General features: G+C 55.1%; 1 protein-coding gene across 3 annotated transcripts in view; it reads right to left on the reverse strand.

Moving 5' to 3' along the window:
- Nucleotides 1-249: 249 nt before the first annotated feature.
- Nucleotides 250-24841, reverse strand: part of DCHS1 (dachsous cadherin-related 1) — an 86267-nt gene continuing 61675 nt past the window's right edge. For all 3 annotated transcript variants that reach the window (XM_066990172.1, XM_066990173.1, XM_066990171.1), the window contains 14 exons: nt 21696-21792; nt 21357-21514; nt 17804-18638; nt 17256-17495; nt 16660-16785; nt 16147-16356; nt 14676-15539; nt 14132-14245; nt 9135-9346; nt 8798-8952; nt 7387-7517; nt 6616-6902; nt 5589-5727; nt 250-5367 (listed from right to left, as the gene is read on the reverse strand). In XM_066990172.1, coding sequence (XP_066846273.1) covers nt 2753-5367; nt 5589-5727; nt 6616-6902; nt 7387-7517; nt 8798-8952; nt 9135-9346; nt 14132-14245; nt 14676-15539; nt 16147-16356; nt 16660-16785; nt 17256-17495; nt 17804-18638; nt 21357-21514; nt 21696-21792 — 6183 coding nt within the window. In that variant the 3' untranslated portion in view covers nt 250-2752. The remainder of the gene's footprint in view (nt 5368-5588; nt 5728-6615; nt 6903-7386; nt 7518-8797; nt 8953-9134; nt 9347-14131; nt 14246-14675; nt 15540-16146; nt 16357-16659; nt 16786-17255; nt 17496-17803; nt 18639-21356; nt 21515-21695; nt 21793-24841) is intronic.

Here is a 24841-nt window from a genome sequence, read left to right on the forward strand (position 1 = left end):
ACAAAGCGGCCTCTCTGCAGCCCCCATGCCCCATGTAGCCCCAGCTCTGCCACCCAAGCTGCTGCCCAGAGCCAAGCGCAGCGTGCAGGTCCCCCTGGCTGCCCCCAGCCCCCAGCGCGTTGGCAGCAGCTGAGCCCCCGAGTGCCACAGGTCTGTCCTCCACCCGCTGGCCCTGCTGGTGCTTCTCCCCAGTACCCACAAGGCCATAGTGCCAGCGCAGCACAAGCCCAGAGCAGCAGTGACAATGTCTAGCTCTGTACAAACAAGTGTGGTTTATTAAGGCATTTCTTTGAGAAGTTGGCACTTGGGTCCAGGCTGTGCTGGAGCGGCCCCGTGTGCAGGCCGACGAGCAGCGCCCAATACATGCAGCTCAGCGAGACACGATACAAAAGGTACAAACAAAGTAGAAAACAGGAATTGTAGTACAATGTGTAAAAATAAATAACTGGAGGCTTGGCTCCTGGCTGGGCTCAGCAGCACGTGGCTGTATCCCCCCAGACAAAAGAGGGGCTGTGTGTCTGCCCCTCCTACATGGCGTGCAGGGGGTGACCCGTCTACACCCCACATCCTGAACGTGCAGAGGGGAGCAGGGCTGCTTGGCCATCCTAGCCCCATGCAAGGCTCACAGCACATGTGGCTCCTTGGGAGTGCCTCCCTAGGCTGTCCCTGTGCCACGTGAGGCAAGAACTGTCCTCCCCTCCCAGAGCCACCCTGGCTCCCTCATGGGCCCCAGACATGGCCCTGGTGCCACCACTGCTGCTGCAGATCCCAGCCCTGTTGTTGTCCAGGGCAGCTCCTGGGGCTGCCAGCACTGGGCACACACTTGCATGGGCATCACGAGGACCACGGGGCAGGGGCAGCACAGTGCCGTGTGTGGGGCACCCATTGCATGGGCTGGGCTGGGACCCATGGCGTGTGGGGGAGGTTGGAGCTGAGACACTGGCGGAGATGTGGCTGCAGTCACAGGAGGTTCTGAGTGGGAAATGGGCAGTGGGCGAAAACGGTTGTTTGTGGCTGCTGTGATAAAACATTTGGGGCTGGGATGACAGATGGGGATGCAGCTATGGTGCTGACAGGGTTTGGGCTGAGGCTACAGAGCAGGTGTAGGAGAAGTGTGATAGGAAGGAAATTCCCAAATACAATAAACAGCCCCAGGCCCCCTTCTCAGATGTCTGGGTGTCCTCCCAGGCTGACTGTGTAGCTGGGGCTGCCATGGTGCCCCGAATGTCCTGCTCCCAAGCCTCACCCTGCATCCTGTACCACCTGTGTGGGTCACAGCGATCCTGAGCACCCAGGGCCATAGTGGCCGGCACAAGGACTGCACTCCCAAGGTGGAGGGCCATGCAATGCCCTGTGGGCTGTGGGTGAGCACTGGGGCAGGGGCTGGCCCCGGCATGAGCTGATGCCAGCTGCAAGCAGTGCTGGTGTGAGGATGGGGACCAGCCCCAAGGAAATGTGGCTCTCCCCCATGATCACAACACAACATGAAGGAGTGGTGCAGAGCAGCCCCTGCACAGAGGGCTGGGGGTTCTGGCAACCACTCACATTCTGGAGGTGTTCCTGGTGGCCCAGCCTGTACTGGTGAGCAGGTTGCACTGCAGGGCCCTGGGGGAGGCCTGCCACCCCGTATCCCATACTGTGGCTGCAAGACAACATGCTGTTTACCACCATGCCAGCCTCAGGCCATGTGGTTTTTCAGGGTACCCCCCCCCCCTGCTTCCTTGCAGCTGCAGGCTGGTCACCAGGCCCGGGGCAGACAGAGCGAGAGGTGGTCACTGGCTTGTGTCCCTGAGCGGCCACATCGGTGCCTTTCCTGGGGGGCTTGGCATCCTGGGACCAGCTGATGCTCTTGCCATCCCTGCCACAGCCTGCCCAGTGTCTGCGCCTGATGCTTCAGCCAGCCCACAGCTCAGAGAGGCACTTGGGCCTGGGAGCAGCCTCTCTGTGCTGGGTAGGGCACCCAGCCTCCCAGCCAGCCCCTGAGAAGCAGTGCCCTCCAGCAACCCTGGGAAGGAGAGCCCTTACAAGAGGCAAATGCAGTGGGGGCAGGTGGAAGGGCTTGAGGGACCTGAGAGGATCCCCTTTCCCCCCCATCAGCCACGGATAGGCAAGCAGACAGTGGCTGATGCCTTCTCCTCCCCCTACAGCTTGGCCTGGGATGTGTTTCCCCATATTATCAGCAAGCAAGTTCAGCCATCCCCATTCCCACAGGCAGCATGGGCAGACCAACCGGCAGCTGTGGCTGTGCCGTCTGAGCAGTGCACCCCTGTCCAGGGAGCATTCCTCCCCGGCCCCGTAAGCTCCCACAGAGACGGGGCCAGCAGGGATGGGCCAGCCTCCTACTGCACCCAGGGTGCTGCATGGCTTGGGCAAGCAGCCAGGCAAGAGCAGGGTCTGCAGTCTGCAGTGCCCTGGCCCAGCAGGGCAGGGAGCACCCATCTGCTCCTGGCCCCTCTCAGAGCACAGAGTACCACGAAGCACCAGCGTGCCAGGCGCCGATCTGAGACACCATGAGCAGTACAAGAAACCATGCCCTGGGGTGCTGGTACTAGGATCAGCAGTCCATAGGGCATCAAAACTAGCACTGAATCTGCCAGACCACAGGGAGTCACAGGAGCCGGCAGTCCCAAAGGACATGGGAACCTGCAGCTCATGGGGGCTCCAGGCCAGGCAAGGTGCTGGGAGAGCAGGATCAGCACCCATGCAGAGCGGCCCTGGGCTTGGCCCTGCTCCTGGCCCCATGGCTGCAGGTCTAAATCCTGAGCTCGGCCTCCTCAGGGGGCTCCAGTGAGTGCTCGGCACTGATGGCAGAGGCCGAGGGCCCCTGTGAGATGCCAAAGGGCGAGACCACGGGGGAGCGGGCAGCCAGCGGGGACAGCGAGGGGGAGAAGCTGGGTGACATGGCAGAGGACGAGATGGAGCCCTCGTGGCTGATGGGCGAGCGGCGCAGGGAGGAGGGGTGTGGGAAGGTCCTGCCTGCTGGTGGCTTGGGGGGCACAGACTTGGCACCTGGGTGGGCTACTGAGGTGATGAGGGGTGGGGGATCAATGCGGGGCTTGGGCTCTGCCTTGGGCTTGGATGGAAAGGGCTTGCGCAGGGAGCTCTCATCCTTGAGGCGGGCGATCTCTGTGAAGACGCTGGCCAACGGCTGGAACTGGGGGCACCAGTTCAGCAGGTAATCCCAGTTGTAGCTGCCGCGGAGCTCCTCATCGCTGGCCACGATGGCGGTGAGCGAGCCCTCCACAGAGGGCTTGCCATCCTCTGGGAAGGCGTAGTCCTGGGGCTGGGAGGACACACTGAGGCCGCAGCGCACACCGAGGAAGGCGCTGCCTCCCCCATCCTCACGGTACAGCTGCGGGGGTGGTCCCGGCAGCAGTAGCCCGGAGCCCTTCTTGCTCTTGAACCACTGGGTGCTCTCCAGGGCAGCTGGCTCACAGGAGATGTCGGACAGCTGGTCGGCATCTTGCTGGATGCCAGAGTCAGGGCCACGGGCAGAGATGTGCTCCTGCATAGAGGCCGTGATGCTGGCCACACGCGGGTACTCGTTGATCATCCGAATCTCGTCATCTTCAGCAGCCTCAGCAGAACCTCTGCCACTGGAGTGCGAGGGGTCCAGTGAGCCACCTCGTGTGTAGGGCCCTGCTGGCTCACCCCCGTACCCTGGCAGGGCCTGATGGTAAATGTGCTCACCCCCAGGAAGCGCCGGTTCCTCGCGGCCCAGCTTCTGCAGGGAGCCGCTCTGGACGCGGGCCAGTGGCCTGTCCCCCTCTGGCTTCTCATGGCCCCGGCGGTGACGGGAGCGGACCAGTGCCAGCACGATGGCCACAGCAGCCAGCACCACCACGACCCCCAGTGAGGCAGCCACAGCCACCAGCAGCAGGTTGAGGTCCGGAGCCAGGCCGAAGGAGGTGTGTGTGATGTCAATGGTGACCTGTGCGGAGGCTGAGCGGGAGGCAGGCAGGGGGCTGCGTGCCTGCACCTCCACACTCATCTCACGCGGCTCCCTCTTGGCGCGCCCAGCCCCAGCCTGGGGCTGGCTGTCCACACGCAGGTAGATGGTGCCCGTGGTTTGGTTGATGGCAAAGTACGGTGATGGCTTCGTCAGGGAGTACAGCACAACGCCATCAGCCCCCTCATCCTCGTCTGTTGCCAGCACTCGCCCAATGCTCTGCCCTTTGCGGGCACCCTCAGGGACCTCAAAGCTGAAGGAAGGGCTCAGGAAGATGGGATCATATTCATCCTCCCCAGTCACCAGTACCCGCACAGTCACCGTGGCAGAAGCGTTGCCAGCATCGGTGGCCCTGACTAGGAGTTGGAAGGCTTTAGCTCGTTCGTAGTCAAAGGTGAGACGTGAGCGCAGCTCCCCAGAGCTGCTGTTGATGGCGAAGGCATCCCGGCCCTCTGCCACACCAGGCTCCCCAACTGGCTGCTCCAGTACTGCATACCGAAGCTCCCCAAAGACGCCTGTGTCTGCATCGACGGCACGCAGGGTGGTGACCAACGTGCCAGGAGGCAGGTTCTCCCGCATGCTGGCACTCAGCATCTCCACTGGGAAGTACGGTTTATTGTCATTGACATCCTTCACCTCAATGGCTACAGGTACCAGTGCAAAGTGGCCGCCCAGCTCATCCGTAGCCTGCACCACGAGGGCGTGCAGTGACTGGGCCTCACGGTCAAGGGGCTGTGCCAGGCACAGGGCCCCCGTACTCTCATGAAGCTGGAAGAGCCCATGCTGGTCACCTGAGCTGATGGTGTAGTGAACGTGGCCGTGGGGCCCCGAGTCAGCATCATGGGCCACCACCCGCAGCAGCTCTGTGCCAGGGGGCACACTCTCGCTCACTGCTGTGCGGTACTCAGCTCGGGCAAACACAGGTGGGTTGTCATTGACATCCTGCACAGTGATGAGCACAGGCACTGTGGCACTGCGCTGTGGCAGGCCCCGGTCCGACGCTGCCACGGTGAGGTTGTAGACTGGGATGGCCTCAAAGTCCAAGGGCTCCACAAGCACCAAGGCACCCTGCGTGCGGAGGTGTCCTCCTGCCCAGGCCACACGGCTCTCCACCTGGAAGGCATTGCCACCATTGCCACTGACGATGGTGTAGTCAAAGCCAGCATTCTCCCGGGAGAGATCAGCATCACCTGCCTCCAGTGTCAGCACAGTGGTTCCCGGGCGCAGGTCCTCAGGGACACTGGCATTGTAGCATGGCACCTGGAAACTGGGGCTGTGGTCATTCACATCGAGCACCTGCAGCTGCACAGTGGCCCAAGATGAGAGGCTGGGAGAACCACGGTCGCGGGCCTCCACCACAAGGTCCAGGGTAGGCTGGCTGGCATCGAATTCCACCCGCCGGATGGTGAACAGGGTCCCTGTGAGGGCACAAAGCCAGAGTCAGCATGGGGAGCCAGCAGGGAGCTGGGCATGGTGTTCTGGGATGCTGTGGTGGTGGGCCTTGATGGCTGCCACCACTGTGTCTGCCTCCCTGACCACCCCAGCCGTAACGAGGGGCCAGCATGGGGGCCCCTCCCTCTGCATGCACTGTTGGATCAATCCACAGCATGAACCCTCTGTAGCAGCTAGCCCCACGCACCATTGCTGGGGTCGATGGCGATGTCAGGGCTGGGCACAGCCAGGTGGAAGGTGACATCCCCGTTGCTGCCAGAGTCTGGGTCAGTGGCACTCACAGTGAGAAGGATGCTGCCTGCAGGTGTGTGCTCTGGCAATGTCACCTGGAAAAGAAGAAAGCCCCAGTCAAAATTGTGTCCCTCTGTGGGCATCTGTTCCTGCTTGACTAGATCTGGCCAACAGAGCTGGGAGAAGGTCTGGGCTGGCTAGGGCAGCCATGGCCAAAGTAGCTCAGTTCCTTGCTGACCAGGGCCTTCCCACCTCTGTACCAGGGCCATGTTTGGCACACTTCAGGTCACCTGTCCCACATGCACAACACCTAGCCTTGTAAGTGTGACTTCTGAAAAACTTCAGCATCCAGTTATCGATCCTTTTCTCTACCCTCCTCTGCTATGCTGAAGAACTTACTAGCTGATTTTTTTTTTCTACAAAAGGTATTTTACACAACTCAAAACACCTCTCATCCTCTTGTGCCAAACAGCATATACAAACAGGCAGTCTTCCACTGGTCTGTGCTCTCCCAACCTTCAAGCATTTCTGTGTCTTCCCAACTTCTTGCATCTCTGCTCCAGAGATACATCACATGGTACTGGTCAGCTTTTGTCCATTGACCTCCCTATGGGGCCTCCGTCCAGGTCTCACCAGAAACACGTGTCAGCTTGTGACCCATCTCCCACCAATTTTGGCCTTCCTGCTGGTCCTGCTTATTCTGGCACGTACCATCTGCATGCAGCTGGGCAGGCCTGCAGCTGCTGATCCCAGTGCTGCGTGCCTGGTTTCAGCCTCCTGTTCACACTGCAGTGACAGCAGGAGGGGTGTCAGGATGTGGCTAGAGGCTCAGGAGGAGAGGGGCTAGGATGGGCTCAGACCCATCCTTGAGGGGATCTCTGTGCCTCATAAGGTCAGGTGAGCCAGGCAGTGTGCAGGAGCAGCACAGGGGCTTATGCAGGGGAGCCAGCACGTGCATGTTCAGGAGTGTGCGTGTACAGTACCTGGTAGAAGCCCTGGCTGAAAGACGGTGCGTTGTCATTCACATCCTCCACGACAACGGTGAGGTTGGCCTCGGTCTCATGGCGGGTGTCAGAGGCACGCAGGGTAAGGGTGTAGTGGCTGCGTTGCTCGTAGTCCAGTGGCCCCGTAAGGGCAATGCGTCCCCCATACCGCAGCACACCGAATGTGCCCACAGCATCACCATCCAGCACGAGGGTGTAGGAGAGTGTGGGGCCCGAGTCCACATCGTTCCCTGTCAGCTGTGCTATCTGGGTGCCTAGCAGTGTGTCTGGGGAGAGGCAAGGCATGAGCAAGCAGCCCCATCTCCTCAGAGAGGACCCAGCTCACATGGGGGAACCAGCCTGCGCAACGGGGATAAGGGAGAGGTCCTAGTGGTCAAGGAACAGGTCTTGGGAGCCAGGCAGGAGGACTGGGCAGGCATACCAAGAGCAGAGAGCCAGCAGGGCACTCGTGTGCAGCCAGAACCCCCATGAAGTGGGCAGAGACCAAGGAGGAGTTGGGAGTTCAGCTGGTTCCCTCAGGACACAGCTGCTGCATCACAGCCAGCCATACAACCCCCAGCCCCAGGCCATCACAAACAGGGCAGTGCCAAAGGGCTTGGGGGAGCTCAGTCAGTGGGTCAGCACATGCCATCCCTCATCAAGGGAATGAGCAAGCCTCTCTGGGGGCTTCTCTCCCACCCACAGGTGTTCATCATGCCTCAGCTCCTGCCACTGGTGACGCGCTAACCTGTGGGGCTGATCTGCACTTACTTTCTGGGACCCGCACCTCCCAAGGAAACGGGATGGTGGGGCTATTGTCATTGATGTCCATCACCACAACGGTCAGCGTGGCAGAGCCCACAAGAGGAGGTGTCCCTCTGTCCATTGCTGTTACCACCAAACTGTGGGAAAGCACAAGGGCACGGCACAAGGTTCACAGATGCGGCCATGTGTGTGAGGGCCAATACATGCATGCACAGCATCTGGAACATGGGGCAAGGGGGCACTGCACATGTCTGCAGGGTTGGAGTGTGTACACATGGTAGTAGAACTATGTACAGCATCTGGAGTATATGGGGCAATGGATATGTGCAGAGCATCTGGAGTACATGTGGGTCAGTGGATATGGGCCCATAAGGAATATGGGGCAGCAGATGGATGTACGTTTGGGGCGTGTGTTTGGAGTGCAGTGGGTTTGTGTCCAGCACCTGGAACATATGAGCAGGCAGGAAATGTGGGCACAAGAGTCTGGAGCATGCACAGCCCTGGCATGTGCACATGCATGGTTGGGGGCTTTTGCAAGGGGGTTACAGTGGATGCATCCATAGCATTTTCAGTCTGTGCAAGAGGCACAAGAGGAGACTGTGCAAGAGGAGTCTGGAATGTTGGTGAGAAAAGATGTGGGCAGAATGTGTTGAGGCATGCAAGGAGACAGGTGACAGCATTTGGAGCATATTTGGGAGCTGGGGAATACACGCAGCCTCTGTTTGTGTGGAGCAGTGATGTGTATGTGAACGGAACAAATCCCCTAGGCCTCCACATGCCTTGGAAGAGTGAAGAGAGATTTGAAGCATGCACATGACAGCGGGAACATAGCCTTGGTGAGGTGGATGAAGTTCTTCCTTGTATCTGAACCATGCATGTATAAAAAGGTAGGGGAGGACTTAAATTCATGGTTTGTAGTGTTTGTCATCATCTTACATACTTGTGGTTAGGCTCACTGGAGGATGTCAAGAATGTGCACATGCGGTGAGGGACCGAGGACTTGGGGTGAATGCAGAGGGACTTGCAAGAGGGCTGAGGCTGATGCATAGCTTCCGGAGGGCATGTGGCAGGGCAGGAGGGTGCAATGTGTGGGAGTGGGAAGGGACTGAACAGATATGGTCTGGATTGAGCAGGCAGGAAAGAGAATGGATGCAGCTACTGAAGAGTCCACTGCCCCCTTCACAGTCTTTTCAGATTTGTGAAATCCAGGCTGAACAGAGCGCAGGCTCATCTCAAGACTATCTGCCATGCCCTCAGTGCCATTTGCTACCCATGCTACTACTAAGGCCGAGTTTCTGCTGTTGTTTGGCAATGGCTTTGGGTGGCACCAAGTAACAGACTATCCTCTGCAGCCTTGGGGATGCTGCTCCTATGCCCCTCTCATACCTACGGTACAAGTTGGTCCGGCCCTACTCACCGGGTCTGTGACCAGATCTCCCTGTCCAGGATGGCAGCAGTAGTGATAGTGCCGGTCTGAGGATCGATGTGGTACAAGCCTGTCATTGGTAGGGACTGGTTAATGGCATAAGTCACCTGCCCATTCACTCCCTGATCCAGATCATCTGCCAGGACCTGCAAAGCCACAAGAGAGATTCAGCAGTGCAGTTGTGGAGTCCTACAAACCACAGCCCTCCAAGGCCAGACCTATGGATTTATAGGTGCCAGCCCCAGGCCCATGGCACAGCCCCCCACCTCCTCACCCTGGCAGGGGCAGCCAGGGGCCCGGATGTCCCTGTTTGTGCCCCCAGTGCTACCTGGATGACTGGGGAGTCATAGCCCTGTGATTCCCAGATGAATGCCACATAGTTCTGCAGCTGGAAGCGTGGCAAATTGTCGTTCACATCTTGCAGGTTAAGGTTTATGGCCATAAAGCTGAAGGAAGCTGCTGTCTCTGCCTGGACCACAAGGCGCAGCCGGGGGCTGGCCTCGAAATCCAGGCTGCTGGAGTCCTGAACTGAGATGGCACCTGGGGAAACAGCAGGGTCAGGGGGAGAGGGGGTGAGTGATGCACCAGCACACCCAGCCCCCATCTTCTCTTTTGTTCCCTTACACTCAACCCATCCCTCTGCCCATCCATCCGTTCTCAAATAGAGAGAAATAGCATACTGAGCTCCTCTGAGCCCTCTCCAAACTGAAAGCCTTCTCATCAGCTCTGGTGAGCTGCTCTGGTGATAAATCCTGAACACTACTCAGGACAGACAGCTTCCACTTACATTAAAGCATGCAATAGTCCACCCACTGGAGACACCATCTGGTATTGCCAGTTTAGAAAAGAACTGCCCCGTGTCAAGCCCCATAATGTGGAGCTAACTACAGCTATTTGTCTAGGCTGAATCCATAAAAAGGCACTGAAGGACCTGCCAGCAGTTCGTCTGCTAGGAGCCTGAGGACAGACTCCCAGTCTTACCATCCTGAGCCACTGTACACACGGATCTGGCAATGACAGAGTATTGCTGTCCCACCTAAGAAGGTAGTAGGCACCCTCAAAGGTCTACTAAAATAGATCTAAGATAGGTTGGAGTATTGGGTGATCAGCAACAGCATGAAGTTCAACAAAGGAAAATGCTGGGTTCTGCACCTGGGACAGAGTAATGCTGGACACAGGAATAGAATGGGAGATGAGTGGACACAGAGCAGCTCAGCAGAAAGGGCTCTGGGGGTGCTGGTCAACAGCAGGCTCAACATGAACATCAGTGTGCCCTGGCACCTGTTCCATGTTTCCTGTGAAGAAATTCTTCCCAATATCCAATCTAAATGTCCCCTGGCACAACTTGAGGTCATTGCCTCGCATCCTATCTCTTGTGACCTGAGAAAAGAAACCAACACCCTTCTTGCTGCAACCTCATTTCTGCAGACTAAACAGCCCCAGTTACCTCAGCTGCTCCTCATATGTCTTGTTTTCTAGTCTTCACCAGCTTTGTTGCTCTTCTCCGCACACGCTTGAGCAACTCAATGTCCTTAGTGCAGTGAGGGGTCCCAACCTGAACATGATATTTGAAGTGCAGCCTCACCAGTGCCGAGTACAGATGGACAATCATTTCCCTAGTCCTGCTGGCTGCATTATGATGCAGGCCTGGATGTCCTTGGCATTCTTGTCTACCTGGGCACACTGTGGGCTCATATTCAGCCAGTTGTCGAGCAGCATCTCCAGGTCCTTTTCTGCTGGGCAGCTTTTCCGTCAATTTTCCCCAAGCCTATACCACTGCATGGGTTTGCTGTGACCCAAGTGTAGCACATGGCATTTAACCTTGTTGAATCTCATACAACTGGACACGGCCTAGCTTGCCCGATCCCTCTGCACAGCCTTTCTACCCTCAAGCAGATCAACACTCCCACCCTACTTGCTGTCATCTGCAAACTTACTGAGGGTGAACTCAATCCCCTCATCAGTATCATTGATATTAAACAAAACCGGCCCGAGTACTGAGCCCTAGGGAACACCACTTATGACTAGACTCCAACTGGATCTAATTCCATTCATAATGACTCTTTGGGCCTGGACATCCAGACATGTGTTTACACACTGAGAGAGCCACGCTCTCTTTGCAGCTCGTTTCAGCCTCTACAGGCAACCACTGGGTGAACTAGTTGGGCGACAGGGATGCAATATCAGCCATGCAGAACAGCTATGTTGCCTTGGACAAGCTTGGCTTCTAAGGGCTCTGCTAACAGCTTTGCATGAGTTCCAATGCACACAGGCCATACATCCAGGAATAGAAGACACTGGTTATAGTGATCAGAATGGCAGCCTGGTTTGGAGAGCAGCTGTATGCTCACCACCTGCAATCCAAGGGCTGGGAGCCAGCTGGGTAGCCCCGGGCCCTCTGGTACTGTTTGGCTGCAGGGCAGGCCCTGCCTCCAGGGCTGGCTTGACCCAGGGCGAATGCAAGGAAAGTAGCCAGCAGCAGCAGTTCTCCATCTGAGGGGTTGTTCTTGCCCTGGACAGGAATAGTAGAGCCCAAGGCACTGTTGCGTGCGGCTCAGGATGCTTCTGGCCTTCCCTGCTCTGGTCAAGCACTTTGGTGTGTAATCCAGTGAGCAAGAGTCCCTCTCCAGCACTAAGCTCTCACACAGGGCCTGTGGACAAAACTCTGGTTTTCCCTGGAGAGGAGATAAGCCTGGGATGGCTGAGGACAGTGAAGGACTGGTGCCTATGCACTGGCTTGTTACAGCAGAGCTGAAGGTCAGGGGCCTAGGCAACTGGTGCAGGGCTGGGAGCCGTGCTGTGCAGCACCCAGCACATCTAGTCATAGCATACGGCCCCTTGTGTGGGGAGAAAGCAGGGAAGTGTCTCACAGATGGATGCATGGTACTTGAGAAGGACCATGTTTTAAGGGGAAAAAAAAAACGTATTCTGGGCACTTTGCTGGAGGGAAATGTTTCCTCACTGAGATGAAGTGATACTGCCACAGCAACTGAGGTGCAACCAGGATGTGTCCAGGGTGTTCAGGGCACTACTGGCAGACATGGCCCAAACACAGACAAGAAGGGATGTGAAAGGACTGGTATCACAGAGGTGCATGTGGGGTGCCATTCTGTTACCCTTACCAGGCCTTCCTGCAGCACACCATCACATCTCGCTGTGCAGACCAGTGCCACAGCCATGCACAGTGTAGCAGTGCCTTGCTCATACTGCCCAGGACATCAGGAAGAGGGGTATCACTGCGTGACTGATTCCACTAGGTCTCAGCCTCCTGCACTGGGGAACAAGATCCCTGTGCAGTAGAGAGGGTCTCGCTGCAGAGCTGGGTGGAAAAGCAAAGGGAAGGAGAGGGGCTGTGTGAGGTCTGTCCCGGTTGCATTGTCTGCATGGGGTTTCAGACCTGAGCTGCTGCAGTGGTGGTGGTACTGTACCGGATCTGCTCAGGGGCTGATCCAGGCAGCTACTGTTCTCGGACAGCCTGCCCGTGAACCATATGGAGGAGACAAGGAATGGCTCTGTGAGCAGCCTGGACATTGGGGGTTGCTTTCATCTCCTGACTATAATGGCAGCCCTGTAGGCATTGGCTAAGACACCTGGTAGACTGACTGCTGGCACAGGGACTAGAAGGAATTAGCCAAGGTGCCACCCTTGTCAGCCCCTCCTGCGTTTCACAGACATAGCAGCGCCACTGATACCAAATGCTCACTTCTGAACGCCAGCTTCAGACAGGCAGACTCCTATGGCACTGTGTTAAAACTGCTCCTGCACAGGTGGAAATCCCTGGGACCGAGAGCACACAGAGGACCAGCCCTGAGCACAGGCACTCTCCACAAAGACCTCTGTGAGCTTGACTGGGAATCTCTTGCATCTGCCCTTTGACTCGGGGTTTCAGGAACTGCTGAGTATCAGTCCCTGAGCTCAGTTTAGAATTGGGGTGAGTTCAGATGCTGGCATGCACCAAGTTATGGAGGAGTAGCAGTCAAACTGTGCACATTGCTTCACTGCAAGGTGGCATCCGGCCCTCCGGGCAGCCAGGGTGCAAGAAGCCCTGCAGGTCAGGCCTCCTGGGGCAGCTGCCATGCTGCAAAGCTGTAGCAGGAAGCCGGTAGCTGCAGCTCAGGTTCCTCTGGGCTGGGACACCCTTCCTGACATGCTGTGTCCTGGTCTGGCCTCTTCCCAGTGATCCCTGTGTCCATGCTGTGGCTTGCTCACAGCAGAAGCACAGGGTGGTGAGTGGCTTGCAGTGACACCAGGGTGCTGAGGATACTCTATGGCAGCTGAAGGTACAGTGATGACAGTGGGCTGCCACAGTCACTGTGGCTTGCAGTGGCCAGTCATTAATCATGGTGCTAATGTTTTGCATGCCGTGCCATACCATGGATGGCTCACAAGGGCCTGCACAGTGGCCAGAGGCTGCAGAGGGCACAAGCACTGTGGCCAGAAAGACCTTTGACAGCCAAGAACCCTTTTCCAACCCCAACCATCCATCAGACCACAAGAGAATGGCATTTTCTCAAGAAGTTCCAAGTTGACCTCTAGGCTCTGGGGACTTTTTCATACCCCAGCCTCTTCTAAACTACAGAGCAAGCACCAATGTCACAGCAAGGCACCCCTCACCCTACCCTCAGCCAGGACTTCCGCGATGTCAAGGGATACGCAGCCTTTCAAATGCTGTCCTTTGAAGCTCATGGTGCAAACAATGCTTGCCCAGCATCACTGGGCAGCATCCTGCAATCTGCCTCACTGCTCTGCCTGGGCTACCAGCCAGCCACTAGCACCTCTACTATATTCAGCACCCACTCACTGCTCAGGGAATAGTGGTGCAGAGGGACGGCTCTTAGAAATGCACCTTAGAAATGCCCATGGGAGACTGAGTGGTTCCCCATTTGTTGTCACCTTTGGGACCATACAGAGACAGCCATCAATCCCCAGCAGCGTTGTAGTCACGGCAGCTGCATGCACACCTCTAAGGCCCCAACACAGGATGTCTCATTTAGCTGATCTTGCCATCTAAGGCCGGGGCTGCACCCAGGTTGCCTCTTAGCAATGGCCCTGGCCTCTGCTAACTTTTGAACTGGGCCTGCGAATTTTTTGGGGAAAGATCCAGTTAGCAGGGACCAAAATTATGCTAAGAGCTGTGTTAGCAACCTCTGGACAATGATGGGATAGTGTCTATGTCCAAATCCTAATACCATTAAATTTACTGGTAGAGGTGTAGACTGTTCCTGTGCCTTTGGAGGGCTCTGAGATTTGTGATAGCTGAGCAGGCACTGACAGAGCACAAGTGACCTTCCCTTGCTGCTTCCCCAAGTAGTCCTGCTGCTGTACCTGAATTGGGCTGGATAAGGAAAGCATTCTTTTCGTTGCCACTGATGATGCTGTATGTGATGCGCCCAGAAGAGCCCCCTGTGTGCACAGCTTGGATGCTAGCGACAGCAGTACCTGTAAGGGAGGGAACAATGTTGAAGGGGCAGCAGAGTCTCAGGGCAGGTGCCAGAGGTCAGGGTGGTTGGTGGGCAGCACATGCTGTACCACAGGAACATGGCCCCGCCTGAGGATACTGCTGCCAAAGGAGGTGAGATCTAATGGTAAACTCTGAGCTGAGAGTCAGGACTTCTGGGGCCTGTCTGCGGCCCTTCTATGGTCTCACTGAACCCTGCAGACCTTCCAGGAGCATCTGTGCACCTGTGACCCACAGGATTACCACCCTCAGTGCCCTGGGCACCAGTCAGGCCCTGCTATCCCCTGGATCTACACAAAGCATGATGACTTCCAAAAACTCTGCAGTTCTTCCCAGTCTAAACATCCCCCTTCCTCCCCATCCTCTCCCATTTCGTCCCAGCCTGTGCTGGGCACTCTGCTCAGCTGATACCTGGGGCAGCATTTTCTGGCAGGGCCACTTCACTGGTGCTCCGGGGAAAGCGCAGCCCCCGGTAGGGCTCTTCCTGCAAATGGATCACCACCACACCAGTAGAGGAAAGTGCAGGTTGCCCCAAATCTGTGGCCAGGATGAAAAGAGTCCGCTGGCGCTGGCTGAGTGAGCCCAGGGGCTGCAGCAGCTGGATATCCCCTGTGTAGGAGTTGATTGCGAATGCAGAGTTGGGGGTGGCAAGGCGATACAGGATGGAGGCGTTGGCACCTGCATCCCTGTCCTCTGCCCTCATGGTGGCCACAACCTGCTTGAGTGATGTGTGGCGAGACAAGTTGACAGTCAGCGGGCTGTGCAGGAAGGCAGGAGCATGGTCATTGACATCCCGCACCGTGACCATGACCCGCACAGCTGCACTCTTGGGTTCCCATGGTGCTGAGTCCACAGCCTTCGCAAGGAAGCTGTAACTGGTGTGGCGCTCCCGGTCCAGTGGCTGGGCACTTCTGATGCGCCCACTCTGTGGTTCTACTTGGAACATGCCCAGTGACTCATTGCCCAGGTAGTAGGTAACCTGCCCGTTGGTGCCCTCATCAGGGTCCTCAGCTTCCAGCTGCAGAACCAGGGCACCAACAGGCAAGTCCTCTGGCACCTCCACCACATAGCTGGCCTGAGCAAAAACAGGTGCATTGTCATTTAGGTCCAACACCCGCACGTTCACTGACATGGTGGCACTGCGCGGAGGGGTGCCATGGTCTTGCACCACCACTGTGAGGGTGTAGAAAGCAACTTGCTCCCTGTCAAGAGCACGTGCAGTGGAGAGGACACCAGAGACAGGGTCTAGGATGAAATCCTGCCCAGGGTCTCCATCTGGAAAAGAAGAGAGGGGACAGCAAGACAGCATTATTGTAACTTGAGGTTGGCACAAGGAGGGACCTGACCTATGCTGCCTGGAGGGACAGTATGAAGTCCATCCCAGTGTGGCCTGCCAGAGAGGGTAGAGTGAGCTGTTCTTTGTAAGTCCCTGGTGGGATTTAAGTGGGACTGAAACTCCCTGGTCCAGATCTGTGTGTGTACGTGTAAGAACTGGATCCACCAGCTCACAGAGCAGTGCTGTTGCCACAGATAATGCCTGGTGTAACAACAAAGACATTTTACTTAACTATCTGTAAATTCAACAGGCCAGAGCAGGCAAGAGAGGTGTGGAACTAATTTGAGCCTGAGGAACCAGAGAGAGCCTGGGGAATGAGGCAATGTGGCCTGTGCACATTCTGAGGTGCTCTTTACTGGGGGCAGTGAAACTAGAGGGATGAGAGGAAGGAGCAGCAACACACGGTCTGGAGCAGGAGAGAGCTGATGTGGAACGGGAATTGCCACAGACGATGCTTCCAAGAGCTCCTAGCAAGCCTGGGTGAACAGCTGCTACCCACCACCAAGAATGAAACTACAGAGCTCTCTTTGTCCCTATGCTCCTCACCTGCCACGTGGTACTCCAAGCGCCCATTCTCGCCTCCATCAGGATCGGTGGCCCGCAGGGTGTAGAGTGCGACACAGCTTTGGTTCTCAGGGACCTCCACAGAACAGGATTCACTCTCTAGGTGTGGTGTGTGGTCATTCTCATCCCCTACTGTTATCCGCACAGTTGCCTTGGAGAGGTTGGGGGGCAGGCCACCATCCCGTGCATAGACTGCAGGAACACAGCAAGAGTGCTGCAGAGTACCCTGCTAACTGGGAGCTACTACCAAGGCTGTCACATGCAAGTCACAGACAATCACAGGGGAGACATGCATGGGATCACTGGCACTCCTACATGTTCAAACCACCCAACAACCTTGCATGCTCTGCAATCCCTCATCACTTCCCATGGCCTTCCCGCCTCGCAACACCACCCTTTCCCAGCAGTGAGGAGCACCCATCTGTCTCCTCTGTGCTACCTATAACCCACCCTGCCATGTCTGCTGCTCCCTTTCATGCACTAGCACAGCCATACCCATCAGCACATGCTGCTCCTGCTCCTCCCGGTCCAGGGCATGTGTGGTGACAATAAGCCCCGTCTGTGGGTGGATGGAGAATGGTCCCCCAGAGAGACCCCCATAGGTCACCTGCCCATTGGCACCTGCAGGGAGGAGTACATTTGAGGGCAGCCCAGCAGCAATGCCAAGAACCTCTCACTTGGCTCCCAGCCCTGCACCTCCTTCCCCTCAGCCTTCCCATCCAGGGGGCAGACAGACTATGGAGGAGGATGTTCTTGCTGCCTGCCAAGTAAAGGTGTGGGTAGAGATGTGTAGTGGAGGGAGGTCCCAGCCCAGTCCAGCTTGTGGAAGGGAAAATGGGACAAGGAACCTCCAAGAAACAAAGCCCATTGACTTGGGAAGCAAAGGGAATCAATCTCTGTTCTCATTCTCAGCTTTTCCCAGGGTCCATCCCATCCCTCTTTACCAGGCCAGGTGATGGTTCCTCCCTCCATGGTCACCCAGGCTCTCCAAACCAGATGGGAGGGAGCAGAATGCACCTCGTCCTGCAAGTTGCATCCCCAGAAGGGCTCCTGACCAAACTGGGCAGCTCACCCTTGCCCTGCATCCTCACCCAGGTCCCGGTCTGTGGCCAGCACCTGCAGTACAGGGCTGCCAGCTGGCAGGTTCTCCATGATGTGCGCTTCATACTCAGGCTTCTCAAAACTGGGAGCCTCATCGTTGACATCCAGCACCAGCACAGAGAGTAGCTGTGTGGCCGAGCGGCGTGGGAAGCCATGGTCTGTGGCTACCACAGTCAGGTTGTGCTGCACCACCTCCTCCCGGTTCAGCGCCCGCACAACAGAGAGCGCACCTGCAGACAGGGGGAGAGGGATGATCTGGGACCGCATGCCATCAGGGCCAACCGCTCCCAGGACAGAGCTGCCACAAGGCTGCAGGCATTGGGGTGAGCTTGAGAGACAGCAAGGTCACACCAGCCAGGTGCTATGCCTGGGGCTGTCCACACCCCTTAAGTCCTTCTTACCTCCAGGTGATCTGTACTCCCCAGCCCACACTCTCCTTCTGTGCACCATGCTACATCCCCACATGTGCCTGCACCCTCCTCAGACCCCACGTTCCCACTGTTGCTGCTGCCCACCCTGCATCCTCCCAGGCCCTCACCAGTGCTGGGGTTAAGGTGGAAGCGGCCATCACTGTTGCCTGCTCGTAACGAGTAGCTCACTCGCCCATTCTCTCCCAAATCGTTGTCCTGGGCCACCACGTGCAGAGCCACGAACCCAGTTGGCTGATCCTCCATGACGCTGACAGCAGCAGGTGACAGAAACACGGGTGCATTGTCATTCTCGTCAGTCACAAACACACGGGCCGTCACAGCTGCCGAGCGGCGCTGGCTGACATTGCGTGCCTGGTCTGTGGCCTCCACCACCAAGAGAAAGGAGGCAGCAGCCTCCCGGTCAAGGCCCTGGCGAAGGGTCAGCAGTCCTGATCGGCTGTCAAGCTGGAAGGGGGCCCCAGGGGGCTCCTGGCGCAGCAGGGCATAGCGCACCTGGCTGTTGGGGCCTACGCCATCCCCATCCAGCGCCTGGAAGGTGAAGATGGACGAACCAGCCTGCACGTTCTCGGGCACCACAATGGTGATGGGGTCTTCAGGGAAGGTGGGTGCCTGGTCATTGCAGTCCTGCACATGGATCTGTACCAGCACCAGTCGGCTGGAAGGATAGCCATGCTGAGTGTCCTCAGCACTCACCTGAAGCATGTGCCGTGCCCCGGCTTCATAATCCAGCTCCTGGGCAGCGTAGATCTCCCCTGTCACACTGTCAACAACAAAGGTGCCATCCCCACCACCTCCTACCACTGTGTAGGTCAGCTGTCCTCGTGCAGGGGCATCTGGGGGTGCCACTGAGCCGATCACAGACCCTGGCTTGACCCCCTCGAGAGGGTGCAGTGTCAGCACGGTGGCATCGGGCCGGGGCAGCACACGGGAGGATGGCAGCACCTGAGAGGAGAGGCAGCAATCAGGGGTGCATACCAGGATCTTGCATGTTGGGGAGGTGGGGTGGGGAGGGGGGCTCTTGGGGGAGCCAGTGGACATGGGGCCTGAGGAGTGCAGGTGTATGAAGGCAAGGTCACAGGTCTTGTGGCCTAACAGATGAGTAACAACTTGAAAAACATGCTGAGAATGAGCACAGGCTTGACAGGATGAAAGACAAGCTTCACCTGGGGAACTAGAGTAGGTAAGGACAGACAGAGCTGCTGAATGAGCAGAGAAGGCTCAGGTAGATCAATGTATATAAATATCTGAATAGAGGGTGTATGGAAGATGGAGCCTGGCTCTTTTCTGTGGCACCCAGTGATGAAAGAGGAGGCACTGAGCACAAGGCTGTGAACCTTGTCTACCCTCCAGTTGGAGGCTGGTCACATGTTGCATCCCTCTTGGCTCAGTATTAGGGCCAGTTCTTTTTAATATCTTTATCAATGATCTGGACAAGGGAAGTAAGTGCACCTTCAATAAGTTTGCAGGTGACACAGAGTTGGGCGGGAGTGTTGATCTGTTCATGGGTAGGAAAGCTTTACAGAGGGATCTGGATAGGCTGGATTGATGAGTCGAGGACAACTGTATGAAGTTCAACAAGGTTAAGTGCTGGGTCCTACCCTATGGGTCACAAAAACCCCATGCAATGCTACAGGCTGGGGGAAGAGTGGCTGGAAAGCTGCCTGTCAGAAAGGGACCTGGGGGTATTGGTTGATAGCAGACTCAACATGAGCCAGCAGTGTGCTCAGGTGGCCAAGAAGGCCAGTGACATCTTAGCTTGTATCAGAAATAATGTGGCCAGCAGGACTAGGGAAGTGATTGTTCCTCTGTATTCAGCTCTGGTGAGGCCGCATTGAGTTCAGCTTGGGGCCCCTCACTACAAGAAAGACATCAAGGTGCTGGAGCATGTCCAAAGAAAGGCAATGAAGGTGGTGAAGGATCTAGAGAACAAATCTTATGAGGAATGGCTGAGGGAACTGGGGTTATTTAGCCTAGAGAAAAGGAGGCTCAGAGGAAACCTTATCACTCTCTACAACTACCTCAAAGGAGGTTGTAGTGTGGGGGGTCAGTCTCTTCCCCCCAAGTAACAAGCAACAGGAAATAGGAAATGGCCTCAAGTTGCACCAGTGGAGGTTTAGATTAAATACTAATACTAGATTAATACTAATACTAGATTAATTAAATTAATTAAATTAATTAAAATACTAGATTAATACTAATACTAGACTTTTTTTTAGAAAAAAATCTTCAGTGAAAGGGTGGTTAGACAATGGAAGAGGCTGCCAAGGGAGGTGGTGGAGTCTCCATCCATGGAGATCTTCAAAAGCCACCTGGATGTGGTCGTTGGCAAGTGGCTCTGGGTGGCCCTGCTGGAGCAGGGTGGGGTTGGACCAGATGCCTCCAACCTCAGCCATGCTGTGATTCTGTGATTGGGTTAGACACTGTAATAGAAACAGATGCCAGCAGAAACAATTCTGCAAAACATAAGCAAGAGTGGGCAAGAAGAGAGGTAATGCTCATTCAGATGAGAGGTACAGAGAAGAAAGACAACCTAGTGTGACCTGAAGATAAATAAATACTATTACTACTTTTATTAAAGATTGTGAAGTTAATTCAGGGATGATGTACAGGAGTGAGAGAAAAGTAATAGTGTCATCTGAAGGGAAAACATATTGAAGAACTCAGTGCAGTCTTGTCAAGGAGCTGGGGAAAAATAAAGTCCACCAAAACTGTCAACTCAGAGGAGTATCAGAACTAGTGACTGCCAAGCAAATAGCTACGTTATGGGCATGCAAACAAGCACTTCAGGGACAAAAAGCATGTCAGCCTGGTCTCAGTACTTTGAAGGCCGAGGAAGAACTTGAAAAACAAGAACAGTTAGACATGGCATAAAAAGGAAATAGTTTTAAAACGTATTGCGGAATGGCTAAAGGCAGATGTGCCAGGCTAACACAGTACTTCTATCCTCAAACACAAAGGAAACACAGTAGATCTAATTTAATATAATAATAAAAGAAAGCTGTGTACGTTAAAGGTTTGCTGACAGAGTTAGAGGGCACTGCCAGCATAGAGAAAGAACAGAACATCAAACGAAGAGAGTCGAGTGACCATGGGAACTGCAACAATGGGGACAGGATGTGCAATGGTGTACTGTGAAAGTGCATTGACTGTGGGGGAACCAGAGTCTCTGCTGTAAAATTAAATTCATTACTAACAACAGAGAAAGGACTCAGCTATCTGAGCTAACACACCAGACGGTGAGTGCCAAAGCTATGCATACATGAAGAAATTCCTGCACATCAGGAGAAATGTTTTCAGTAGATGCTGGGAAGAATTAATGCCTCTGGGCAGGAGACTTCTAAGGTTGTCTCTGCAACAACATGGGTAGGACTGGTATGGCTATCCCAGTCTGGAGAAGACAAATGTTTACTACCAATGCTGATGCTGACCACTTTATGAATGAGAGCATTTACGAATGAGTGGCAGCTAGTCTCTTCCCATCCCATATTCTGCACCACAATGGTGGGGCCGGAGCAACAGTTGAGCAAGGGCAGAGGGTGCCCTGGGATGGAGGTGGTGGAGGGCAAGAAGGGTATGGAGGAAGGCTGCCAAGTAGCTGAATGGTGTCCTCCAAGAGATGAGCAAGGAGTGGATGGTACAGGGAGCTGGGGTGCTGGATACCTGAATGCGGATGATGGCCGAGGTACTGCGGGGCACCGTGCCCCGGTCACTGGCTGTCACAGTGAAGATATACTCGGCACGGTCAGACCGGCGTAGCACTGTGGCAGTCCGCAGCTCTCCAGTGGCCGCGTGCAGTGTGAAACGCTCTGCCCAGGCTCCTGCAGAGAGAAGGTGAAATGCTGCAGGGAGAGGCAGAGAGGAGGGAGGGGCAGAGGACATGCTGGGATGGAGGAAGGACTGTGGCATGACAGGGCTGGGGCAGTGGTCACCCATCTGCCCACAAGGGTCATGGCTGCACGAGAGAGAACAGTGCCAGGTAGCCAGGTCAGCAGCTCGTACCTATTAGTGAGTAGGTGATGGTCCCATTCTCACCCTCGTCAGGGTCCTTGGCCTGGAGGGAGGCAACGAGAAGTCCCGACGGCTTCTCTTCCAGCACCTGCAGCACAGCCCAGAGAGCAGCTGAGTGGCACAGGGCATCCTCCAGAGCATTCCCACAGACCCCAAGCACAGCATCTGTGTCTTCCTACACCCGTCCTGCACCTTGCCCAGGGCACAGCCCCCCAGCCAAGACCTGAGTCTGCACAACATGGGGAAGTTTGCAGCCAAGCAGGCAGACGGAGGTCCTGCCCTGCCATCCCCCTGTGCCGCCCAGCTTAATGCAGCTTGGCAGCCTTGGCACACGCTGCAGCAGTGAGCTGCAGGGTGATGGAGGGACACTTCACCAATGTTACACCCAAGGCCTCTGCAGCAAAGAAAATCCCCTCTGCCCCCACTTGACCCCTTTGGAGGCAAATGGAAATGTTCAAGCTCTGACTAGTGCAGAGGCCACTCACCCTGGCAATGGAAAGGGTCCCCTCAGTTCCCACCAGCCAGCCCAGGGCAATTCATGATCACTGGAAATGCATCGGGCAGTTCTTCCTGCACCCAAACACCCCGACTCCTAGGGCTTTTCCCTTCTCTCCTTTGCTTCTAGTTAGCACTACTGACTGGCTGTCTGCGGGCACTTAAGACTACCATTCTGTGCCAGTGCATCACAGTACCTTTAAGGCATGAATTATGCACATCCTCAGCTAACACTACACTCTATGCTTCCTGACAGAGGCCACACATAACAGCAGTGCATGGAAACTCCTAGAATCATAGAATCATGGAACATCCCGAGTTGGAAGGGACCTATAAGGATCATCGACTCCAACTCCTGGCACCACGCAGGTCTAACCCCCAAAAATTCAGACCATATGACTAAGAGCGCCGGCTCCTTTAGTGGATAACTATCCTAATGGATAATTATTCACTCCTTCCATGGATAGTTATGGAAGTAGACACATTCCCATTACTGCCCCTCACCATCCATCAGCGTTAGGGGTACCCTCAGCAAACAACCCACACCTGCTGGCAGACCCGTCTCTCCTCCAGCGCTATTTGCACCCATCAACACCTCACCAGTAGAGCAGGCACCCCACTTGGCACAGATTCTGTGATCCCTTTCTCACCAGTACGATGCTGTCACAGACCAAATTCACATCCTACAGCATAAATCGCCCTCACAGACCCAGCTGTGCTCTCTGATCTCTGTGTGGTACCGCTTCAATGCATGCATACACAGGACAAACACAATCCAAGAAAGAGTCCAAGGAAAGAGTCTGCAAGCTTTTGAGAGGAGGCAAGTGTTAATGTTGCACAAGCTGCTGGCACCACGCTGGTGGCGCTCACAGAGGGGGAGCGGGGGCGGAGGGGGACAACAACCAGAGGAGCTGGACTTGTTTAGCCGGGCCAAAGAGTGATGTGACTGCACTCTGTAAACACTGAGGAAAGGGGAGGGAAATTCCAAGGAGAGAGAGGAGCTATTTAAGCAAAAACACAATATTGGCACAAGAACAAATGAGTATAAAGTGGTCAGAAATTAGTTTAGGCTGGAAATTAAGAGATGGTTTCTAACTACCAGATCAAGGAATCTGGAACAGCATTTTACAGCAGTGATGGAGGCAGAGGACCTTCTAAATATAGCTCAGCTGTTTATGAAAAGGACTATCTATGTGGACACCTCTGAGCAGGGCCATGCTTAGGAGGCCCCTTCCAAGCCCTTCTCTGTAGCAGGCTGGGACAGGGCTTGCCCCCATGCTGTTCATAATCACCTGCAACCGAGCTACAAGGGGCTCCAACTTCATGCACATGGTCACACTGCCCGTCCACCAGAAATCAAACCCCACTTGAGGAAAGCAGTGACTCAGTGGGTGAGTTAAAAAATCAGCATCCACACAGGCTCCATTACAAATGTCATTTCAGGTGCACAAACAGAGAAATAAATAGCAATAGAAGTGGTCCTGCCTCTGCAAAAACCTCCACCTTAGTAAAATTACCACCAGGCAGGCTTGTCCAGGTCAGATGTCCACCCTCTAAGAAGGCTGCTGCAAATACCAACCTGGTCCAGAGAGAACTGTCTCAACTAGAGGCACAACTCAAACAGTGGCTGGCAGTGGATAGAGAAGATGCAAGAAGTAGGGTACGTATGGAATAATTCTCCTGTGAAACCTTCCCAGCTTCCAGCAGTCTGTGGCTAAGTCACTTCCTGAGCCACAGATCGTACTTTTGTTCAACAGCCTTTGATGGATTTTTTTCTTTCCATGAATTCATCTAACTTTGAGCCCATGCAACTTTTGGCAATGATTTCACATTTTAATTATGTTCTGCATGAAAAAGTACTGCCTTTGTTTATTTTAAACCTGCTGCCCGGTCATTTCCTATGAAGCTGCCTAGTTCTTGTATTGTGAAAAGTACAACCTCTAATTTCCCCATGACTCCCTCTGTGCCACTCAATGCACACCTCTGTCATATTCCTGCAGTATCTATCATGCCAAAGAATGTTCAAGTATTTTCTCTCTGCATGGAAGCCATTATCTGCTAGAGATCACATTAACACTCTTTTCTGAGCCTTTTATAGCACTATTGCTTACTCAGTGGAATGAATATAATAACTGCTTGAGAGAGTCCAGCGCAGAGCCACAAGGATGATTAAGGGAGTGGAGCATCTTCCTTACGAGGAAAGGCTGGGGGAGCTGGGTCTCTTTAGCTTGGAGAAGAGGTCACAGGAGTGACCTTATTAACGCTGATATGTATAAATATGTATATGTAAACATATACATATATATATATATGTATAAATATGTAAAGGGCGAGTGTCAGGAGGATGGAGCCAGGCTTTTCTCGGTGACACCCAATGATAGGACAAGGGGCAATGGATGTAAGCTGGAACATAGGAGGTTCCGCTTAAATATGAGACAAAACTTTTTCACGGTGAGGGTGACAAAACACTGGAACAGGCTGCCCAGGGGGCTTGTGGAGTCTTCTTCTCTGGAAACATTCAAAACCCGCCTGGACATGTTCCTCTGTGACATGATTTAGGTGTTCCTGCTCCGGCAGGGGGATTGGACTAGATGATCTTTCAAAGTCCCTTCCAATCCCTAACGTTCTGTGATTCAGTGAGT

Source organism: Anser cygnoides, chromosome 1, assembly GCF_040182565.1.
Source record: "Anser cygnoides isolate HZ-2024a breed goose chromosome 1, Taihu_goose_T2T_genome, whole genome shotgun sequence".
Taxonomy (NCBI): Eukaryota; Metazoa; Chordata; class Aves; order Anseriformes; family Anatidae; genus Anser; species Anser cygnoides.